The 20,000-nt window shown below is 41.1% G+C and overlaps 1 protein-coding gene across 1 annotated transcript in view; it reads left to right on the top strand.

Annotated features, from left to right (window-relative positions):
• Nucleotides 1-2,376: 2,376 nt before the first annotated feature.
• The window catches only part of LOC139918625 (melanoma receptor tyrosine-protein kinase-like), a 24,174-nt gene continuing 6,550 nt past the window's right edge, over nucleotides 2,377-20,000 (top strand). Inside the window, 17 exon segments of the mRNA XM_078291514.1 lie at nucleotides 2,377-2,528; nucleotides 3,970-4,177; nucleotides 5,361-5,495; nucleotides 5,628-5,696; nucleotides 5,925-6,043; nucleotides 6,943-7,084; nucleotides 7,951-8,064; nucleotides 8,576-8,702; nucleotides 9,640-9,713; nucleotides 11,786-11,876; nucleotides 14,189-14,388; nucleotides 15,812-15,944; nucleotides 16,649-16,739; nucleotides 17,284-17,441; nucleotides 17,976-18,008; nucleotides 18,913-19,057; nucleotides 19,220-19,342. Coding sequence (XP_078147640.1) covers nucleotides 2,388-2,528; nucleotides 3,970-4,177; nucleotides 5,361-5,495; nucleotides 5,628-5,696; nucleotides 5,925-6,043; nucleotides 6,943-7,084; nucleotides 7,951-8,064; nucleotides 8,576-8,702; nucleotides 9,640-9,713; nucleotides 11,786-11,876; nucleotides 14,189-14,388; nucleotides 15,812-15,944; nucleotides 16,649-16,739; nucleotides 17,284-17,441; nucleotides 17,976-18,008; nucleotides 18,913-19,057; nucleotides 19,220-19,342 — 2,103 coding nt within the window. The 5' untranslated portion in view covers nucleotides 2,377-2,387.

Genomic DNA, 20,000 nt, shown 5'->3' with positions numbered 1-20,000 from the left:
GACTCTTCTCAAGCTACAACTCAGAGTGTTTTGGAGTAGAGACTAGGGCTAAAGACAAGACAGTTTACTGTGTCACAGTAACCAAATCCACCTTATCACACTATTCACTTTTACTGAGAACGTTACTGAATGGATCTACAGCCACACCACAACAAGCTGACTCAGCTGCTCTCTGCTTCTAGCTGCTTGGTACAGATTTACACTTTATTAACTAACACACAGTTCTACAGATTTACACTTTATTAACTAACACACAGTTCTACAGATTTACACTTTATTAACTAACACACAGTTCTACAGATTTACACTTTATTAACTAACACACAGTTCTACATGTTCCTCCATCATGGAGACTCAGCTGCTGGGAGCAGATTGGTTCTCAGCTCATCATATAAAATACATTTAATTTTCTATTTCATTCATTGTCTCTTTCTTAATAAATATTCCATCCTCTGCTGTTACAAATAATATCCTGCATGTCACCACAGTCTTTTTTGGTAAATTCATTCTTAACCGGCTTACTGGTTTTCAGAGGTTTTGCAGGAAGTGATTGACTTCTCTTTAACCTCTAAACTGCTGCAGGCTACGAACTGAGCGAGTAGGTTTTCATTCCACATTAACACACATGCACACACACACACACACACACACACACACCTTGGACTGTAGGGGTAGTGATGTCAAATGCATCCTGGAGCTACATTAGACTAGTTATACTGTCGTGTGCTTAACTCTTTGCGGGGGTGTTTTCTCTTTCAAATGGAGTCACACCTTGCTGCTAATCCTGCTGGGTGGAGAAAGACTGGAAAGCTGCTTTCAATAGATCACTGTTACAGAATAACCTCTCATCTGCATGGGCCGGTAGCAAGGATGCATTACCAAGGAGGAAGTGGTGATCTGTTCCTGAATAGCCCCTTTCACACATGCAGCTGAGGGTATTTTTCATTTTCCTGGTCAGAAACAGTCAGAAACGGCAGAATCAACATTTATAAAGGACTTGAATTTCCTTTTCTCCTTTGTAAAACAGAAAATAAAATAGCACAAAAACAACAATGAAAAAGCCTGTTTTGGGACAGAGTAGCATGTGCACCTGTTGATTGATCACACATGAGCAGGTCTAATTTATGATCCGATATGTGCGATATTATTATTTCCACATTACTGTAGGCTACATTTGGTGACATAATGTAAACCTATTTACTCATGCTAGAATAAAAATCCTACTCAGCACTCAGGAACAGAAAGGTGAAGTTATTCCAGACAGGACGGTGGATTAGTAAAATGGTCTTTGAACATATTTTCTATCAGAAATAAGGTTTACTTATTACTGAATTGAACAGCGATCCGTTTATTACAAAGGAGAAAACGAAAATCAAGTCCTTTATAAATGTTTTATCTGCCGTTTCTGACCAGTCAAACAAAAAATGCCTTCTTTTTAATTTGTAGATTTTGAAATGAAAATCAAATCACCGTTAGTTTTTCATTTTTTGAATTTCAAAAAAATACACGGACCGAACAAGCACAACATTAGGACGCTCTGTTGTTGAACTGGAGGAATATGAATACAAACCACTAGACAACAGGCTGTAGCTTTACTTTTTTGAGGAAAAAGTGGAATTGGACAGACGGTGAAATCAGAGAGATCCTGGGAGTCCGGACGGACGGAGAGATTAACCTGCCGTGTTTTCAAACTGCAGAGACTCCGGCCGTTAAACGTAATTTCCTTTTACGGTTTTCATGTGTGAAAGGGACTTCTGACACCTAAACTTGGTGACTGAAACCCCTCCACTCACCCCGCTGTCGTCCTGTAGTAAGACCGATCCTGTCACGGCACTTCATGTATTTCTGCCTGTTGCCGTGCTTCACTGAACTCTTGTGTTTGAAGAGTTGGGACCCAGTCACACCAGCAATCTCAACACCACACTAGCTGCGTTCAAATGGAGCCTTTTATTCCACTAGTAATCAGAAAATGTCTCATGTAACCTCCGGACATGAGAATCAGAATAAACCATTCTGAATGAAATTTAGGTCTCTGGCAGCAGTGGCATGAGTGAACAGCAGAGTGAGAGTGTGAGCTGACACATTATAAAAACCGCCTCATTGACTTGTTTGAATGTGATTGGTGATTGAGAGTCAGCTGGTACTGATCATCTGGAGAGTTGTTTGGATGAAACAGCTGATAGCTGATCAGGCACGACTACAGTGTTCCTCCTGAACTAACGCCATGCTCCATTTTTGGTGACTCGACTACAACACTGCCATATACCTACAGTATACATCCCATACAATACCCATATACATATTCAATATTACGTAACTAAACCCCTTTTTCTTCCTCTCTCTCTCTCTCTCTCTTTCTCTCTTTCTCTCCATCAGTTTGCCAGGGTATGAGTAACCAGCTGACGTTGCTCGGGACGTTTGCTGATCACTATGACAACATGGTGAGGATGTACAGTAACTGCACCGTCGTCCTGGAGAACCTGGAGGTCACCTACACCCAGGAGCACCACGACCTGTCCTTCCTCCAGGTGTGTGTGTGTGTGTGTGTGTGTGTGTGTGTGTGTGTGTGTGTTTCAGAGAATTTCATTCGTTTTCATCGTTTCAATAGAGAGTTTTAGTGTCCTTGTGAAATAAATGCTGTTTTCGGAAAACTTTATAAGTATTGGTGTCAGTGGAGAGTTTTATGGTCTAAATGCTGTTTCAGAGAATTTCATTGGAATTGGTTTTCAAAGGAGAGTTTTAGTGTCCTGTGGTTTCAGAGAATGTCATTAGTATTGGCTTCAATGGAGAGTTTTAGTGTCCCATGGACTAAATGCGGCTTGAGAGAATTTGTAGTATTGAGCTCAAATTAGTTTTTATGTCCCATGGTTTCAGAGAAATTCATCAGTAGTTGGTTTTCAATGGAGGGTTTTGGTGTCATTGGAGAGTTTAAGTGTCCCATGGTCTAAATGCTGTTTCCCAGAACTTCATATGAACTGGTTTTCAAAAGAGAGTTTTAGTGTTTAGTGTTTTAGTGGTTTGAGAGAATTTCATTAGTATTGGCTTCAATGGAAAGTTTTAGCATCAATGGAGAGTTTTAGTGTCCCATGATCTCAACAGCATTTCAGAAAATTTCATCAGCATTAGTTTTCAGTAAAGAGTTTTTGTGTCCCATGGCCCACATGCTGCTTCAGAGAAGTTTTAGTATTGGGTTCAAATTAGTTTTGGTGTTCAATGGTTTCAGAGACATTCATCAGTAGTTGGTTTTCAACGGAGAGTTTTAGTGCCAGTGAAAAGTTTTAATGTCCCATTGTCTAAATCCTGTTTTAGAGAATTCCATTAGCATTGTTTTCAATGGAGAATGTCTTTAATGGTAAGAATTTTGGTGTCCCATGAATTGTATTAGGCCTACTATTGTTTCAGAGGAGAATTTCACTGTCACTGGAGAGTTTTAGCGCCCCATGGTTTCAGAGAATTTCAGAGAATTAGTTTCAATAGAGTTTTTATGTCAATGGAGTTGGACCTCATTACATAGGACTTGGACCTCATAACTTGGGACTTAGACCTTGTGACTTGGGACTTGGACTGTATTACATTGCACTTGATTAGGACTTGGCCAAATAACTTGGGACTTGGACCTCATGACTTGTGACACGGACCTCATTGCATAGGACTTGGACCTTATGACTTGGGATTTAGGGACCCTATGACTTGGGACTTGGACCTCATGACTTGGGACTTGGACCTCATTATATAGGACTTGGACCTCATGACTTAGGACATGGACCTCATTGCATAGGACTTGGACCTTATGACTTGGGATTTAGGGACCCTATGACTTGGGACTTGGACTGTATGACATTGGACTTGCTTGGGACTTGTTTATGTACAAGTGTGTGCACATCCTTAATTGATTGCCAAGGAAAGGAAGGAAGGAGGAGTGCATTTTTTGAGATCTATTCTTCCGTCTATCCTCTCTTCTCTCTCCAGTCCATCCAGGAAGTGGGCGGGTACGTTCTGATCGCCCTCAACAAGGCCGCAACGATCCCATTGGTCAATCTGAGGCTGATCCGAGGCCACACCCTCTACGAAAACCAATACGCTGTGGCGGTGATGTCGAACTACGACAGGAACCACTCGTCTACCACGCTCAACTATACCAGCGGACTGAGACAGCTGCAGCTCAGCAGACTGACTGGTACACACACACACACACACACACACACACACACACACATAACACGCACATACACACACTCCATTACACTCTCTCCCTCACTCACTCGCACAGCTACAGAGCAGTGGTGACGTCATCGCTCACTGTACTGGCAGCGGGCCAGGTGGGCGGTGTCATCACACCATTTAAGAGTCGGGAAACAGACCACACCCGTCCAGGCTTTGGGTGATGACATCATCGCCTATCTGTGCATCCAAAAAACTCTGTCAGAGTGTGATCCAGCGGTATTAACTGTTCTCTCTCTCTGTGTGTTTCCCATGTTGGAGGCGAGTTTGGCGTCTTGTCAAAACTGATTTATTTGAAATGTAACCGATAAAATATTAAGCACACAGCACACAGCATTCAGTGTGAATTCAGTATAATGTTCAGAATGCACCACACTCTCTGTTCACCGCTTAAGATACAAGTCAGGCCCACATCTGACCTGACTTGGCTTGCTTCCCTTGACTTGGAGCGTATGACTTGGAATTTGGACCTCATGACTTGGGACTTAGACTTTATGACTTGGGAATTGGACCCTATGACTTTGGACTTGACCTTATGACTTGGGACTTGGACCCTATGGCTTGAGACTTGGACCTTATGACTTGGGACATGGACCTTATGACTTGGGACTTGCACCCTATGATTTTGGACTTGGACCTTATGACTTGGGACTTGGACCCTATGGCTTGAGACTTCGACCTTATGACTTGGGACATGGACCTTATGACTTGGGACTTGCACCCTATGATTTTGGACTTGGACCTTATGACTTGGGACTTGGACCCTATGGCTTGGGACTTGGACTTTATGACTTGTGACATGGACCTTATGACTTGGGACTTGGACCGTATGATTTTGGACTTGGACCTTATGACTTGGACCCTATGACTTGGGATTTGGACCCTATGGCTTTGGACTTGGACTTTATGACTTGGGACATGGACCTTATGACTTGGGACTTGGACTGTATGATTTTGGACTTGGACCTTGTGACTTGGACCACATAACTTGGGACTTGGACACTGTGATTTTGGACTTTTTTGGGACTTGGACTGACTTGGAATGACTTGGGACTTGCTTGTGTCCCATCTCTGCACTACAAATAAACACACACACTCATCCTTCCAGCTTACTATCTTTCTTTATGTGTCTCCATCAGAGATCCTGAACGGAGGGGTGAAGGTTTCCCACAATCCTTTGCTGTGTAACATTGAGACCATCCAGTGGTGGGACATCCTGGACAAAGCCAGCAATCCCAGCATGCTTTTCAAAACGGACACCTTTGCACGTAACTGTACGAAGAATAAAACCTGCACATATAACTACAGATTTTATACTTAAGTCATTCTGCTGAGGCTCTTATCCAATGTGTGTGTGTGTGTGTGTGTGTGTGTGTGTGTGTGTGTGTGTGTGTGTGTGTTTCCAGGTGAGAAGTGTGATCCAGGGTGTGTTAACGGTTCGTGTTGGGCAGCAGGACCAGATCACTGTCAGACATGTAAAACACAGACACACACACACACACACACACACTTCATTCATATTAAACACCATTATATTAATATTTGTCATAATACACAACATGTCTCCCTCTCTCTCTCCGTCTCTCTCTCTCTCTCTCCCCCCCCCCCCTCTCTCTCTCTCTCTCTCTCTCTCTCTCTCTCTCTCTCTCTCTCTCCCCCCCCCCCCCTCTCTCTCTCTCTCTCTCTCTCTCTCTCTCTCTCAGTCACCAGGCTGCAGTGTGCGGAGCAGTGCAGCAGAAGGTGTCGAGGTCCCAAACCGAGCGACTGCTGTAACGAGCACTGTGCTGCGGGCTGCAGCGGGCCCAGACCCACCGACTGCCTGGTCCGTGTGTGTGTGTGTGTGTGTGTGTGTGTGCGTGTTACACTGCCACACTTTGGTCCTTTACCTTATTGAACTACCGTTACCTTAATGCATTACCTTTACTACATTACCTTTAGTAATTAAAGTTTCAATTTTATAATCCCTTCCTCCAAATCTCCGGTTTGATTTGCGTTTTTGCTCATTTTTTACATTTTCCATCCCTTTAATGTTAATTCTGACATTTTCAGTGTTTCCAAACTTCTCAGCCTCATTAACTCTCATTAAATTCCAAACTGCAGAGAAAACAACCGGAGCCTCTGATTCAGTCAGTAGAGATAATCATCACAACAATCTGCATCAGAACAATAAGATCAGGCTGGAAACTTTTACATTTCCTCTTTCTGCTTAGAAACAAACATACCGCTTCTGGGTCACTACATGTCCAGTTTCCGTGTTTTTGTCTCCAAAATAAATCTTTCAACCAATAGCTGTCATTCTCGGTGGTTCCGTTAGGCCCCGCCTCCTGTCAATCAACCCAGTCAAGCCAACAGACAAACCACAGCAAGACTCTTCCTCCAGCTCCAGTCTGGAACATGAAACAGAAATTAAAGCTCGATTTAAACTGCTGCTCTCTTCTTTACTGGGAGAAACTCAGAATATTTAGACAGAGTTTGATTCAGAATATTTACTGTGAAAAACAACTAAGACGAAAGAAAAATATCAAATATCTGCTGTGATGTGATGAAAGCTGGAAAACCATCTGCAGTGATGGAGAACAGGAAGGGAATGAAGGAGATGAGCAGAAACAATCACGTTGGAACTGTCCTTTAATGATTATTTCAGGAAGAAAAAGCAAGGGTGATGACAGCAATTTGTGTGTGTGTGTGTGTGTGTGTGTGTGTGTGTGTGTGTGTCTCCAGGCCTGCAGGGACTTTAACGATGAAGGAACCTGTAAAGACACTTGTCCTCCTCTGATGCTCTACAACCCCAACACCCACCAGCTGGCCGTCAACCCCAACGCCAAGTTCACGTTCGGGGCGACGTGCGTCAAGGCCTGCCCACGTACGACTTCATAACACCTTTACTTATTAAGATAAGAGCCTTCGTTAGGTCTGACTGCACCTGTTACAAAGAGTTAACTGCATCGTCACATGACTTGGACTCGAGTCACATGACTTGGACTCGAGTCACTGTTTTAATTGCTTGAGACTCGACTTGATGCATGAAGAGAAGACTTGAGACTGGACTTGACTTGGGTTCTGGTGACTTGGGACTTGACTCTGACTTGTACTTTGATGACTTGAAAAGGTTTCTAAAGTCTTGACTTGAGATCTTGTGTTTGTGTAAATGACTTAGATTGAAAGTGATGAGATTTGTTCCAGCGGACGACTGAATTTAAATTCTGTTTTCTGAATTTGTATGGAATGATTGAATTTATTGAAGTTGAAACTGATTATAGAAATCAAACTCATGATGCTCTTACCAAGTTTTTATCCTATTAAAACCATATTGCATTGAAAAGTCCTAGATATTTAGTTTTCTTTAAGATATTAAATTGATACTGGACTCTTGATTTGTTCTGACTTGACTTGCTGTTCTACATTTAGACTTGAGACTTGACTTTAATGACATGGACTTGACTTGGACTTGACTTGGTAATCTACATTTAGACTTGAGACTTGAATTAAGATTTGTGCCTCAAGACTTGAGACTGACTTGGGACTCGAGCAAAGTTGACTTGGTCACACCTCTGCAGGGATGATGAGTGATGTGCTGAAAATAATGGAATTTAGATTATTTTAATTTTTTTATTATTTTTATTTTATTACGAGTCTAAAATTATTTTTACAATTATTATAATTTATATATATTATAAAATTAGAACTAATGTTCTAATGTTCTAATGTTCTGTGTGTTTGGTGGTGTAGATAACTATGTGGTGACGGGCGGAGCGTGTGTTCGAACCTGCAGCGCTGGAACATACGAGGTGGAGGAGAACGGAGTCCAGCGCTGCAAAACATGTGACGGACCCTGTCCTAAAGGTGGGGGGGGGGGGGGGGGAATATAATTACAATAATCATATTTCAAATTCTAATTTTATTTTATTACATCATTTATTCAAATTCTATTCTATTCCACTATTTTATTTTTATTATTTTATATCAGATATATTTGTATTTTTAATTGAAACAAATAAAATATGACTAAAATATGACGATTTGTAATGTCTTTAAATCTCATCCTCTGACATTTGAAAGAGTGATTCTCAAATGGAAAACACTCTTTCTCTTGATACTTTCATCATGTTTAGATAGCACATCCAACTCCTTTACAATACTCCTAACTCCCAACTCCTACAATAACATTTAAGACATCAGAGAACATAAACCACACGCAGGAATCACAACAGCACTCTCAGACAGCACTCTCCATATTAATTGGGTCAAAGAGAATCGTCACTTTGTACGCACGACACATTAACGCACATTAACGCTCAGTAAACTCGTCCCTCAGAGTTTTAAACATGGATGAATGTGTTCCCTCGCCCTGCAGCCTGTAGCGGGATCGGAGTCGGCTCTCTGACCGGCGCTCTCGCCATCAACGCCTCCAACATCGAATCCTTCAGGAACTGCACCAAGATCAACGGAGCCGTCTCCCTCATAGAAACCTCCTTCCGCGGGTGAGACGTCACTTGTCTCTTGTCAATCAAACAAACCGGAAACGTAAAACGCATCACTAGGAAACAACCACCAGGACAGAGCTACCAGACACCGGCTGTTCAGAACAGACAGAGGAGATTTATGGGCTGATATCGGTTGGATCAGTGTGGAGTTAGAGAGAGAGAGAGAGAGAGGAGCAGGACAGACAGAGGGAAATGTCACAGATTATTACTTACGACACGGTAGATGACAGAACTGCAGTTTGCAATTCTACAAACTTTAGGCAAAACTGCTCTGGAGGCAGAAATGATCTGATTGGTGGAGTTTAACCTCAGTGGGCGGAGCCTAAGTACCTCAGGTTCTAAGAGTGCAAGTTAGCTAACTGACAAACTTGAATGACAAAGAAGGAACTCTGAAGTAAACCAAAAAAAGGCTAGGTACGACACGTGCTCAGTAGAAAAATAAACTCTATTACATTAGAAACATGACGTATCGGCCATGATGGCCTTCATCAGAAGGAACTCTGTAAATAAAAAATATAAATGCCAAAACATATAAATGCCAATGACTTTTCATTCATTCACTCCCATGGCATCATGATGTTGAAGGTCAGCAGCTAGCTAACTAGCTTACCTAGATAATTTAGTATGGATAGATTGTATTTCTTCAGTTAGCAGCAGAGCGCTATGGGCTTCATAATATTAGCTTCCTCCTCTCTTACCTTCTCGTTTCTTGCTCCACCCACTGAGTTTTAACTCGACCAATAAGATTAGCCCTGTCTCCGAGAAATGTTTCTGGAACTATAATTCCAATTTGCGATGGCATCAGCTAAACGTCTGAAACATACACGTTATTAAACCCCGGTCTGTGGTGTTAGAAAAGTATAAATCCTGTAATCTGTGATTGGTTGAGAGGGGAAGACTCGACAGTAACGTGTGTTTTCATTGGCTGTTCCAGGGACAAGTTCTTCAACATCCCGCCCATGGACCCGGCTAAACTGGAGTACTTCAGGACAGTGAAGGAAATCACCGGTAGGTCAAAGTTCATCTCCACTTTACTTCACTGTGTAAAGTAGTCTGGCTCGAATGTCAAGGAAGGCGGTAGGTAGGCAGACATCTTGAGTTCGCAGAGGTGAATATGTATTTACAGTGCTCTCCATTACATGTGTAGCAAAATAACAAAAAAAACACAAAGAAAATACATCAGAAAATTAACTCATAATCAATCAAACAAACAAAAACCCATCTGATTATATAAGGTGCTCAATTCACACCTAGACTGCTTCAGCCAGTACCATAACACTGAAGGTTAATCCTACACAGTAACCTTAATACAAGGAAATCAAATAACATTCTTAGACTCATTTACAAGCTCATTTACATTACTAAATGGCTCTATAAAAGGTAAGTAATCCTAACACATTACTTTAGAATGCATCAAACAAACAAAAGAAACATTCCTACAAAAAGAAAACCCTTCCACTTGGTTTGGCCCAGTGATGTCAGCATGACATCACCAATACCATAAAAATCAGGAAATGCTGGGCGGGCCCCTCCCAAACAGTCGTCCCGCATGGTGGGTCTGAACCAAGGAACAAACAATGGTAAGTATGAACAAAGGAACAAACGATTAAACGATGTTCCAACCTGCAACATAATAAAGATAAAACTGAAACTAACGTATGGCTGTGTGTTTGCTTTAACCTACTCATGTGCTTTGATGTGAACTGTAACATAATGCTAACAAACAAACCCCGGGATAGTAAGTGATGCAATGTTACAATAGCAATGGTAAATTATAACCACATGAACACATGCAGAAATAAGATGGTGTACTGTATAAGATGAACATGTAAGGGACAAGTGGTGAGTAAAGGAGAGTGGCCTTATTCTTAGTCAATTGATTGGGTTTGAGCACACAGCAATTGGACTAAGGCTGTTGTAAAATTAAAAGTCCCTTCTTGCTCTAGTCTTAGTTCTAATTTTCCTTTATTTCACTCTATCATCCATGATCATGTTACGGTCACAGCAATCTACGGTCACCTCTGACCCTTGACCTCCTTACTATCGGGTACTTGTAATGTGCCTATAAACTTTTCATTGTTGTGTCTTCTTTGCATTAAAAGCACAAAGAGCGACACAACCTCCTGTCTACTAATCGTCACACACACAGTTGGCGTAGGAGGCGTGATGACTCGAATCAAAACGTAGCTTTTAAACCTGCAGTAAGCGATATCAGCCCTTCTAACCAATCCTGAAGCTAATGTGTACTGTGTGGGGATTTCATTGAGACATAATGATATAAACCAATATCCAGCTGTGTTGCTGTTTTCTCCTCTTTTCTAAAGCTTGTTATCAAATTCTGGTCGTGAACGAAGCTCCTCCCCCTCCCTCCCGGTGCTCTACAAGTTTTTTTAAACTAGCTTGGCTCCTCCCTCCCATTCCTGAACATTTTCTCATAATGGCGGAATCGATGAAGTGAGCGGGTAAACTAGTAAACTTGCTACCTACCTCTTCACTTGTCATTGATTGTGGCAATGAGACGAGTAACTGGTGAGACTTCTCCATAGGTACGGTTAGCTTAGCTGTTAGCATTTATGCACAGCGCTTTGTAATGTTTGTCCTTGGTAGGCCTCCGTACTGCAGTGGCTTCGCTGTGAGTTTATTTACAGATGTGTTGCAGTTTTTGTCTCCCTCTAGTGGTCAGAAAATGTTGTTATTGCAGTTTTAAGAGTCATTTTTACATGTAGTCATCACAATTGGAAGCAGCAGCACAAAAGCAGGATCTGGATCTTCGCATTTTTTATCAACTTGAGCATTGTTTTTCTTCCTGCGTCCGCTTCCCAAATCAGCAAAAAATCAGCAATGGAATTTTCACCAGATGGATTCAGCCAATCGGTGATCTCTGATGTATTTGTGCAATCACCAAATCCTATTTTATATATCAATGAACAATGAGTTAGTTAAATAAAAAGAGTTTTGAAAATCAACAATAATCTATTTTAATACAGCATTTAGTACAGTAATTCTTAGATGTGTGTATACGTGTGTGTGTGTGTGTGTGTGTGTGTGTGTGTTTGTGTGTGCGCGCGCGTGCGTTCCAGGTTTCCTGCTGATCCAGTCCTGGCCGGAGCAGCTGGACTCTCTGTCAGTGTTTGAAAACCTGCAGATCATCAGAGGAAGAGCGACTCACGCGTGAGTCTGAACCGCTTCACCTTTAATCCACGTTAACAAATCTTTCAACAAAGTATTCGCTGTCATGTGTCGGCCCTCCCATCAGCGTATTGTTGTTTAAATTGATAGAGAAGTTGGAAATTATGTGGTTGTGGCTGAAGTGTAGGTAAGTATAGGATTAAAGTAGAATATATTCTACCAAGGAACCACAGTCTAGTAGTAGTTGTAATTTAAATGGATAGATTTTGATTTCAAAATAACGTGTATCTGTGTTCCACCCAGGCACCACAGTCTGGTGGAAGTCAAAGCCATGAAGAGTAATAAATAAATATTATTAAACCTGCAATAAGCGATTTCAGACCCTATAACCAATCCTCAAACTAATGTGTGCTGAGACGTAATGATATAAACAAACAGCCACACAGCAGCCAGCTGTGTGGCTGTTTTCACCTCTTTTCTAAAGCTTGTTGTCAACTCGGACCGACCAGCTGCTTTTCATTTTTTAGCTGCAGCTCACAGCGGCGCTCTCCCCCTCCCATCCCTGAAAAACATTCTCATAATGGAGGAATCGATGATGCGAGCGAGTAAAGTTGTTAAACTAGTGAACTTGTTAAACTAGTGAACTTGTTAAACTAGTAAAGTTGTTAAACTAGTGAACTTGTTAAACTAGTAAAGTTGTTAAGCTAGTGAACTTGTTAAACTAGTAAACTTGTTAAGCTAGTGAACTTGTTAAACTAGTAAAGTTGTTAAACTAGTAAACTTGTTAAGCTAGTGAACTTGTTAAACTAGTAAAGTTGTTAAACTAGTAAAGTTGTTAAACTAGTGAACTTGTTAAACTAGTAAAGTTGTTAAGCTAGTGAACTTGTTAAACTAGTAAAGTTGTTAAACTAGTAAACTTGTTAAGCTAGTGAACTTGTTAAACTAGTAAAGTTGTTAAACTAGTGAACTTGTTAAACTAGTAAAGTTGTTAAACTAGTAAACTTGTTAAGCTAGTGAACTTGTTAAACTAGTAAAGTTGTTAAACTAGTGAACTTGTTAAACTAGTAAAGTTGTTAAACTAGTAAACTTGTTAAGCTAGTGAACTTGTTAAACTAGTAAAGTTGTTAAACTAGTGAACTTGTTAAACTAGTAAAGTTGTTAAACTAGTAAAGTTGTTAAGCTAGTAAACTTGTTAAACTAGTGAACTTGTTAAATTAGTGAACTTGTTAAACTAGTAAAGTTGTTAAGCTAGTGAACTTGTTAAACTAGTAAAGTTGTTAAACTAGTAAACTTGTTAAGCTAGTGAACTTGTTAAACTAGTAAAGTTGTTAAGCTAGTGAACTTGTTAAACTAGTAAAGTTGTTAAACTAGTAAACTTGTTAAGCTAGTAAACTTGTTAAACTAGTAAAGTTGTTAAGCTAGTAAACTTGTTAAACTAGTAAAGTTGTTAAACTAGTAAACTTGTTAAACTAGTAAATTTGTTAAGCTAGTAAACTTGTTAAACTAGTAAACTTGTTAAACTAGTAAAGTTGTTAAACTAGTAAACTTGTTAAACTAGTAAATTTGTTAAACTAGTGAACTTGTTAAACTAGAAACTTGTTAAACTAGTAAAGTTGTTAAACTAGTAAACTTGCTACCTGCCTCTTCACTTGTCATTGTGGGTCATGTGACCTTCAGCAGGAGAAAGATCTGGCAAAGTGAGACTGGTAACCGGTGACACTTCTCCATAGGTATGGTTAGCTTAGCTATTAGCCTTTATGCACGGTCCTTCGCAATCTTTTCTATGCCCTCCTTCCACCACAGTGTGGTAGCAGTTAGATATTAATTATTATCAATGAACTTTAACTCATTTTAAACAAGCAGCAGTAAACATGTTGTCTGGACCAATCAGGAACAAATATGTCTCCTTGTTTTGAGCTGCAACTATAGTTCTTCTTGGGCCGATCAGTGTCATTTTGAATGCTTAACACAGTGGTGAGATGCATCATTCCCCCAAGTTTCAACAAAATCCAACAAGTAAACAAGCGTTGCAGTGCCCCAGAATATAATCTACTCACCAAGTACAGATGCAGCTGGACGAGTTTGTAGCGCATTTCTATTCTTGGTTTACACTCAAATTAGTATTTCAAAATAAAAGTAGATCCGGTCTCCCTAACAGGAACTATCTAAATCTAAATGGTATTCCTCCTCTATGTTCTTGGAAGTTGGACCAATGAGAGTTTCTAGTGCATGTGCAACTGTGGTTCAAAATCAACAGTCAGTCAGTACTTTTATTTTGGTAGTAGTTAAATGTTTGATGAACAATGCTTGATAAACTTTAACTCATATTAAATGCTCCCCCCCCCCCCCCCCAGACACCACAGTGTGGTGGTGGTCAAAGCCCCCCACCTGCGCTGGCTGGGTCTCCGCTCCCTGCGGGAGGTGAGTGCGGGGAAGGTGGTGGTGAAGGATAATCCTGAGCTCTGCTTCAGCCGGCCGGACCAGTGGAGCCGGATGTTCAGGTCCGCCGGACAGACCAGCAACGTGCGCAACAACGCCGAGCCCGACGTCTGCGGTGAGTACCGGGGTGCGGGTCGGACATCATTTGACTTCATTTACACCAGGAAGTAGATGTATTGGAATTCTAAATATGTTTGATTCTGTTGAAACCAGAGGAGAGTTTTTCAAATTTCCACAATGCTGACAGTTATAATAATTTGGGTAACTTTACATTAACAGGCCCTTTGTTAGATTATACCATAAAATTGAGAAATGCAATTGCACTGGACCTTTAAGGGTTCAGTTCATTGATTTTGTTCCTCTATATAACTCCTCTCTTCCTCCCTGTACTTGTTGGACCCACAGACAGTATTGTCTGTACTTGTTGGACCCACAGACAGTATTGTCTGTACTTATTGGACCCACAGACAGTATTGTCGGTAGCTGTTGGACCCACAGACAGTATTGTTCTTTATTTTGTTCTGCTAGGCTTTCCAAGCATGATGAACCGCGTCTGTCTCCTTCTACCCATACTCTACCCATACATTCTGTTTCAGGTGGTTTCCTGTAGCTGGAGTGTCAGTTCTCTTGTTAGAGGACTGAGACTCTCGGTGCCGTTATTTGGTGCCACCAGAGTTCAAAGGTCATTGTTCTTACCTGGACAAACCAACCAACTGAAGGAGGAAAATAAACTGATCAAGACATGCTGGCTGTGAATGAGTCTTTAGTCTTGAGTCTTAAAATCGTATTTTTGTGTCTTTAGCAGGACAGAGCATCTACAGCTGTATCCCTTTAGATCTGATGAAGTTGTGCAGGTTTTTAGTTGCAGTCTACGTTGCTGTATGTCCTTGTTGAACCATGAAGCATGTCTGAATGAACTGTGGTAGTAACCTCTACAGGCCAGCTGGTGGCCCTGTTTCATTCCTTTTAACTCTCATGTGATTGTAGCTCTGGTAGTGATGGACCGCTGTGCTGTTCAGAGCATCACAAACTACTTGTTACAACCTCGTTAAATCTTTGGCGTCTCTGTCCACGACTGTCACAGAAAAACATTTGTTACCAAGATGCCAAGAGTGCAACAAGTGCCGAGTGGGTTTTCTCTTCTCTTAAAGCTCTGTGTTCCTCTGGTAGAGTCTTGTGTTGTGTCTCTTCCTCCATGATAAAACCCCCAAAATCAGTGATTCTGTGATCTGTTGCTCCGGTAGAGCAGACTGGAGAATTGTATTTTTTTCTCTCTCCATTCACTGCCGTTGTCTGGAGGAACAGTCTGAAAATCACTTCTAGCACATAAAGGAACGCCGACAAAGCAGATTCTGACTATATATAAAAAACTAGTCCTGCTGCTGAATTGTTGTGAAGTGAATCTTTTTCTTTATGTTTATTAAACCTTTCAGTCTGAACAAGTGGATACACGTGTTCAAAGTGAAAGGTTTAATAACATAAAGACAGTGGATTTTGGGGTTATATCATCATCTCTCTCTCTCTCTCTCTCTCTCCAGAGCGACAGAATCGAACCTGCGATGCAGAGTGTACAGATGCTGGCTGCTGGGGTCCGGGGCCCACCATGTGTTTCTCCTGCCTGCACTTCAACCGCAGGGGACGCTGTGTGCCGCTGTGCAACCTGCTGGAGGGGTGAGAGAGAGAGAGAGACAGAGAGAGAGAGAGAGAGAGAGAGAGGGAGAGAGAGAGAGAGACAGAGAGAGAGAGAGAGAGAGAGGGAGAGAGAGAGAGACAGAGAGAGAGAGAGATGTTTTGTGAGACAAATTTATGTTTTACCTTTCTTTCATTTTTATGGATGAGCACTATCAGTGCACATTTGATTTAGCAATATTGTTACACAACTGTCATGCCAATAAAGCTTGTTGAATTGAATTAAATTGATTGATAGAGAGAGAGAGAGAGAGAGAGACAGAGAGAAAGAGGGAGAGAGACAGAGTTGAAAATGTATTGTCTGTTACAGATTTACACTCCTTTCCTTTTCTATTTATGTCTATTTCCCTCTTCAAAATATTATAATAAACTTCTCTGTCCAGTAATGCGTCAGTTGAATTGAATTGAACTCAACTTAATGTTACTGACTGGCTTTTGATTATATTGTTGTGGTTGATATGATTGTTGATATATATTAGATTACTGTTTTTTACTATTTATGATTATTAGTCCATGTTGCAATCTTATGTCATTTGAAATGCTGTGCTGCTTTGGCATCATCGGTTTCCTTCTCTTCATGCCAATCGACCCTTTAACTTCCTTCCAAACAGCTTTGAGGTTTTGTAGTTTTGGAGCTGATGTGTGTGTGTGTGTGTGTGTGCGTGTGTGTGTGTGTTTCCCTGCAGGGAGCCCAGGGAGGTGCTGGTCGGCCACAGCTGCATTGAGTGTCACCCAGAATGCCTTGTGAAGAGCGGGAACCAAACCTGCCGCGGACCGGTCAGTCCAGCCTCTACTGCAGCGGGTTTTAACCGGCCGAGCTGCCGACAACTTCAAAATATCCCAAAAAATCCTGCTGTTTTTTAACTTTGTCCCAGCGGTCCAGCCTCCTCTGTGTTTCTGCACACAGTCAGCATATGAAATATCAGCCTCGTTTTCCTCCTTCGTTCGTTCTTCTCTCGTATGAAAAACAAACTTCCACAGAGCGAGAGAATCCATCACAACAAACATGAAGCCAAACTTTCTGTTTTCTCGAGTCGAGTGTTTTCCTCTCAGCGCTGCGTTACGTTCCGCTCTAATTATCCTCAGAAACATTTTACTGTCTCATCCACAGCTTTATATCCAGCAGGACAGCAGCTCAGGTCAGGCTAGGTTTGACACAGTAAAGGTTGGATTTTAAAAACAATGAAAAACAAGTAAATGTTAAAAATCTATTTACATGTAGCATGCATTGCAGAGTGATTGGCAGAAATGTAATCTAGATGTAGATAGAAGTAAATGAGCTCTAACGACCCCCCCCCACCCCCCCCCCCCCACCCCTCAGGGTCCTGATCACTGTGCCCAGTGCGCCCATTTTAAAGATGGCCCCCACTGCGTGCCCCGCTGCCCCCACGGCGTCCCGGGAGACGGAGACACGCTGATCTGGAAATACCCCGACCGGACGGGGCAGTGCCAGTCCTGCCACCACAACTGCACACAGGGGTGGGACACACACACACACACACACACACACTCATCAGACGTGAGTTTAAGTGGCCACTTCACACCTGTCCTTGTTTGTAAAAGGCAGAACCCATCATTATGTTCTCCAGTATTGAGAAGATTACAATGATGTTGATTTGGTGTTGAGGAAATCTGCAGTAGTGACTAATGTCTCTGATTAATGTTACATGTTACAATATGTTATAATAATAATAATAATAATAATAATAACAATAATAATAATAATAATAATAATTATTATTATTATACATGTTATTTGGATAGCACTTTTCTAAATACTCAAAGACACTTTACATAGCGAACAAGATACACAAAATAACATAAGAATGATAGTATCAATGAATAAGACAGAATAAAACCTTTAAAATATTAATAAATTATGGAAAATAGAACAGGAGAATGAGAAGGACAAGACAATGAAAAATTAAAAGACCAAAGGGCCGAAGGAGAATTATGACTTTTCATGCATTTTCATCCAGTTTTAATACCAGCTCTGTGTCTCTTTGTCTGCAGGTGTTCAGGTCCGGGACTGTCTGGATGCACAGGGTAAAACCAAAACCACTGACAAAATGTACCAAAACTCTTAAAGTTTTTGGGCGTCGACTCGTGACTCGACAGACGAGTCAATCTGACAGGATCAAACTGTCTGTAGAGTCTGTGGGTGTTAGAGGACTGTTTGTGTTCCCAATAAACTTGGATGTTGTCTTGAATCCTGTCTGTTGGCTGATCTCATTTTTTAATGCAAACTGTATTTTGCATTAAAAGACTTTCTTTTACATTTGTCTATCTGTCTGTCTGTCTGTCTGTCTGTCTATCTGTCTGTCTGTCTGTCTGTCTGTCTGCCGATGACTAAACTGTACGTTAACGATGGTTGTAATAAAAAAAACAGAAGAGGTGGGAAGTTAAAACAAGTTAGAATGGTCTCCATGAGAATAACACTTTAGCACGCTAATTAGAGTGGAAGTCTAAGAGAATGTTATCATCATTATAAATATTATCATTATAAATTTGAATGAAAGTGTTTGACAAAGTTACCTTAGCATGCACAATTTTAATGGGAGTCTATGGGAATTATACCTTAGCATGCTAAATTAGAATGGAAGTCTATGGGAATTATACCATAGCATTATAATGGGAGTAAACCATAGGATGCAAAATTTGAATGGGAGTCTATGGGAATTATACCTTAGCATGCTAAATTGAATGGAAGTCTATGGGAATTCGACCTTAACATGTTAAATTAGAATGGGAGTCTATGGGAATTATACCATAGCATTATAATGGGAGTAAACCATAGGATGCAAAATTTGAATGGGAGTCTATGGGAATTATACCATAGCATGCTAAATTTGAATGGAAGTCTATGGAAAATAACATAATATTCTAATGTATATCTCTGTGTAATAATAATTTCACACAGAACAATCTTATTCTCTGTGTGTCCTCACAGGGCTTCCATCCACTCCATGTTGGCGGCGGGCGTGGTAGGCGGGCTCTTGGTTGCTGTCATCCTATCATTGGCTGTCTTCGTGTTGCTACGGCGACGACGAATCAGGAGGAAGAGGACGCTGCGCCGCCTGCTGCAGGAGAGGGAGGTGGGAGAGGGAGAACACACACACTCACACACACACAATACAGACACACACAAGAACCCAATTTCCCCCACAGGGATCAGTCAAGTTTCCTCTGATCTTGTGTGTGTGTGTGTGTGTGTGTGTGTGTGTGTGCGTGTGTGTGCGTGTGTGTGTGTGTTGCAGCTGGTGGAGCCGCTGACACCGAGTGGCGAGGCTCCTAACCAGGCGCTGCTGAGGATCCTGAAGGAGACGGAGTTTAAGAAGATCAGGGTGCTGGGGTCCGGGGCCTTCGGGACCGTCTTCAAGGTGGGAACGCTTCCTGCCCGCACCCTGAAGACCAGGGTTCATCTGAAGGTTCAGCACTAGAAAAAGGGTTCCTTAGTGCATTATCTTAATCTGGTATCTTAGTACATTATCTTAGTACATTACTTAAGCTCATTGCTTTAGTTCTTTACCTTGGTCCATATCTTAGTACATTTCCTTACTCCATTATCTTAGTACATTATCTTAATACATTGAGTACATTACCTTAGTTCATTACTTTAGTTCAGTACCTTACTCAATTACCTTACTCCATATCTTAGTACATGTCATTAGTTCATTATCTTAGTACACTATCTTAGTACATTATCTGATTAAAGTGTTTCATCATTACCTTACTCCATATCTTACTCCATTATCTTAGTACATTTCCTTAGTTCATTATCTGACTAAAGTGTTAAGTCATCACCTTATTTCATTACCTTACTCCATTATCTTAGTACATTATCTTTGTACCTTACCATTGTTCATTGCCTTAATATATTACATTAGTCCGTTATCTTACTGCATTATCTTAGTACATTACCATTGTACATTATCTTAGTGCATTTCCTTAGTACACTATCTTAGTACATTACCATTGTACATTATCTTAGTGCATTTCCTTAGTACACTATCTTAGTACTTTTTTGCATTATCGCAG

This window comes from Centroberyx gerrardi, chromosome 22 (assembly GCF_048128805.1).
Source record: "Centroberyx gerrardi isolate f3 chromosome 22, fCenGer3.hap1.cur.20231027, whole genome shotgun sequence".
Taxonomy (NCBI): domain Eukaryota; kingdom Metazoa; phylum Chordata; class Actinopteri; order Beryciformes; family Berycidae; genus Centroberyx; species Centroberyx gerrardi.
The sequence above is the reverse complement of the archived record's forward strand: the minus strand, read 5'-3'. Positions and strand labels throughout refer to the sequence as shown.